A 3,042-nucleotide genomic window follows, 5' to 3' on the forward strand; every position below is an offset into this window, starting at 1 on the left:
CTGAAATCGGGGAGGTACCAAGCCAATCGAGCCATGGCCCGGCGAGCCGCGGTGGCTAGCATCAATCCGAGCACATCGTCGGACAATCACGGTAAAATTATCGCGGCGATCGCAGATGATCCCCGTTTGGTTCGTTTCTACTTGGACCTTTGCCAGTCCACATCATCGAAGCGCACAGCGCCGTCAGAAGATTCAAAACCTGCTCGACGTCAACGTTTGCACGCGCCATCGGAATTACTGTCGTTTCCTGGCTCTGAAAACCGTCCATCAAAGCATCCATTTGCTCCAACGACGACCCGGTTACTGATTCACGGTATGATCACCGCACCGGAGTATGCAGGTAAGGAACCATCTGCGTTAGTTGACTCGATGATATCGTCTAGGTCCACCAAGTTCCAACCACATCCAGCTATCATCACTCGCGTATTCGATTTTTAATTTGGAGCTCGTGGTCTGTCTGTCCTGCACTTCAAGCGCTTCGATTTTGCGGCTCGGCGCGCTTGGTATGCGGATGGATCGGTCAATTTGAAAACCTTCACCGCCTCGGTGGCGATGCCGAAGGTTGGAAAAGCAGAGGCGATCGACGACGTGGCCAACGCTCTCACAGTCCTGCATTTGTTTGCGGAAGAATTCTTCGACACTCATACGTGCCGTCTTATCAGTGGTGCGCGTGAGTTTATGGAGGAACTCCGTGAATACTGTCAATGGAACTCCCAAGATGTTGGGACTATTGCGTTCTGGCTGGATCGCGTCCTGGAAGACTACCGAGCAGCGACGGAAGTTGATGCCCGTCTTGGCTCCGCTACCCGTACGAAGCTTCGTGACAGACTTTCTCTCAAAGACTCTGACCTTCAGAGCGCTCTGTACATTATCCAGTCCGAACGAGTCGCTGCTTTGCTGAATCCAGCAACTCGCCAAGGCAAGCCTACCCACCAGGGTCGGCACGAGGGTCCTCGACGCCACGACTTCCAACGCAATGGCAGAAAACCCCCGGATGAAGTGATTGAGGCGCTTCCACGAAAGGGTCGCCAAACTGTTTGCATGAAGTACTTATCCTCAGGCGGTTGCGTCTCAAAAAGCGAGGAACGGTGTGCATTCCCGAACCACGCCCATTTCCTACCGACAGAGCTACCTTCCGTCGTGCGAGATCATATCACCCAGCATCTCGGCGGGATCCGTGCCGAGCTTCGGCTATGAAGCTATCCGTTACCGGGTGGCCATGCTGGTGTTACCTCCTCGAAACCAGCGACTTCTTCTGTGAATGTCTGTATGTCGTCTCGTCAAGTCAAAGCGTTACCGTTGCTACTTCAAGGAGTTTGAGTACAATCGCAACCAGCTCCACAGATCAGCCTGCGACCGCGTGAGCCGATTTTTCGGGTCACTCCAGGCACCGTATCTGCCGTTCTCAGCACTCTACAGACTCGATTGCACGAGCAACAGCTCGTCCGCTGCAATCAGCTCCGTGAGGCCTTTTGCTCCGCTTCCATTCGGTTCCCGAAGAACATCACTGATGCGATTATGTCGGGCGATTCGTCCGGCCTAATTGACCGCACAATATTGTCCAGTTTGTCTCGCCTAGTGGAAAAGCTGCAGTTGACCCTGACGGAAACAATCCGTCTATGGCGGAACGAGTCGCCAGAAGACCGGCGACCAAACAAGTCCATGGACCCCACTTGGCTGGACATTTTACTCCATGGATATCGTCACCGTCACTGTGCCGTTGCCGTAGCCACATTTGGTGTCTCCCACAACTTCACAGGTCCACGATCCCCCGACACTGAGCCTGCTCGAAATCACGCCAGCGCTCGAGACTTCAATCGTGCACTCTTACGCAGCATTGGGGACGGGCAGACTCAAGGAACTTATCTAGTGCTCGATCTCCCTGTTGCTCTTCGATGGTCAGCTCTTCGTTTCAGCCCTTTTGGCTGCGTTCCTAAAAAGGACGTCAACCCGACAGAATGTGCTCGATTAATTCACGATTTATCGTACCCAGAGGACTCATCGATTAACCATTGCTCGACGCAATCAAAGCTACCTGATCTCAACTATGAGTCCGTGCGGCGCATTGCCCGTAGGATCGAAGAGCTCGCGGAGCGGCACCCAACGCTGAAGATTAAACTACTCAAAGGGGATGTGAAGACTGCCTTTCGGCTCATTGCCGTTGCAACCAGCCTTGCTGCTCACTTTGCTGGCTCAATGGGTGATCTTGCAGTGATTGATCTGGCACTTCCTTTCGGTTGGACTGGTTCACCTCCATTTTACGGAGTGTTCGGGGAAGGCATGTCGTTTCTCGTGGCCCGGGAGAGCCCACATTCTCTGGATCCCTCTGACGCTGACTAGGAACCGTTCTTCTCTTTCGTGTGGGTAGACGACCACATCCTCCTGGAGGTGGACAAAGGAAATCGTCTCGCACTGGCAGAAGCTGCTCTTCAACTCAGTATGCTCGCTGTTCTCGGCCCCAACGCCATCAACGAAAAGAAGTTTTCACCGTGGGCGACCAATCTCGACGTTCTTGGATTATCATGGGATACTCAAGAACGGACCATCTCGATGCCGCCTGACAAAGTGCAAAAGAGCCTTAACTCGAATTGCAAAGGCTCTTGAATCGGACCTGGTATCTCGTCATCAACTGGAAAACTACTTGGCTCGTTGCGGTACATGTGTCTGTGCTGTCGATCGGCGCGGACGTTCGTCCAGCGTTTACACCAGGCATGCCTTCGCACGCGTCGGTTCCAGCGCATCCGTCTGACCGCCGAGATTCTCCAAGATCTCCGTTGGGTCGAATGTCTCTTACCAAATGGCGCGGCGAACAAAGTGTCCACAAGCGTCGTGGCCAACACACTGAAGCCTTCCGTGCACCTGTTTATGGACGCCTGTGATGAAGGGCTCTGCGTCCTCTACCCTGCAGCTCGCGAATATTTTAGAATACACTTCGACGCACAAGAGATTCACGCGGTCAAGTCCGCGACGGCCGACAAATCAGCGTGGTTCAGCATCAACGTTCGTGATGCTCTGGGCGCGGTCCTTGCAATTCTTTTATGG

The 3,042-nt window shown here is 53.7% G+C and overlaps 2 protein-coding genes across 2 annotated transcripts; both read left to right on the forward strand.

Moving 5' to 3' along the window:
• Positions 1 to 33: 33 nt before the first annotated feature.
• Positions 34 to 1,197, forward strand: PPTG_24591 (hypothetical protein; the record flags this gene model as incomplete). Its single annotated transcript, XM_008917898.1, has 2 exons — positions 34 to 340; positions 446 to 1,197. The coding sequence occupies 2 exons, from the start codon at positions 34 to 36 to the stop codon at positions 1,195 to 1,197; spliced, it is 1,059 nt and encodes a 352-aa protein (XP_008916146.1).
• A 64-nt stretch (positions 1,198 to 1,261) lies between these two features.
• On the forward strand, positions 1,262 to 2,604 carry PPTG_19469 (hypothetical protein; the record flags this gene model as incomplete). Its single annotated transcript, XM_008917899.1, has 3 exons — positions 1,262 to 1,360; positions 1,420 to 2,236; positions 2,369 to 2,604. 3 exons carry the CDS (start codon positions 1,262 to 1,264, stop codon positions 2,602 to 2,604), a joined length of 1,152 nt encoding a protein of 383 aa, XP_008916147.1.
• Between the last annotated feature and the right edge of the window lie 438 nt (positions 2,605 to 3,042).

This window comes from Phytophthora parasitica (genome assembly GCF_000247585.1).
Source record: "Phytophthora parasitica INRA-310 unplaced genomic scaffold supercont2.121, whole genome shotgun sequence".
Taxonomy (NCBI): Eukaryota; Oomycota; class Peronosporomycetes; order Peronosporales; family Peronosporaceae; genus Phytophthora; species Phytophthora nicotianae.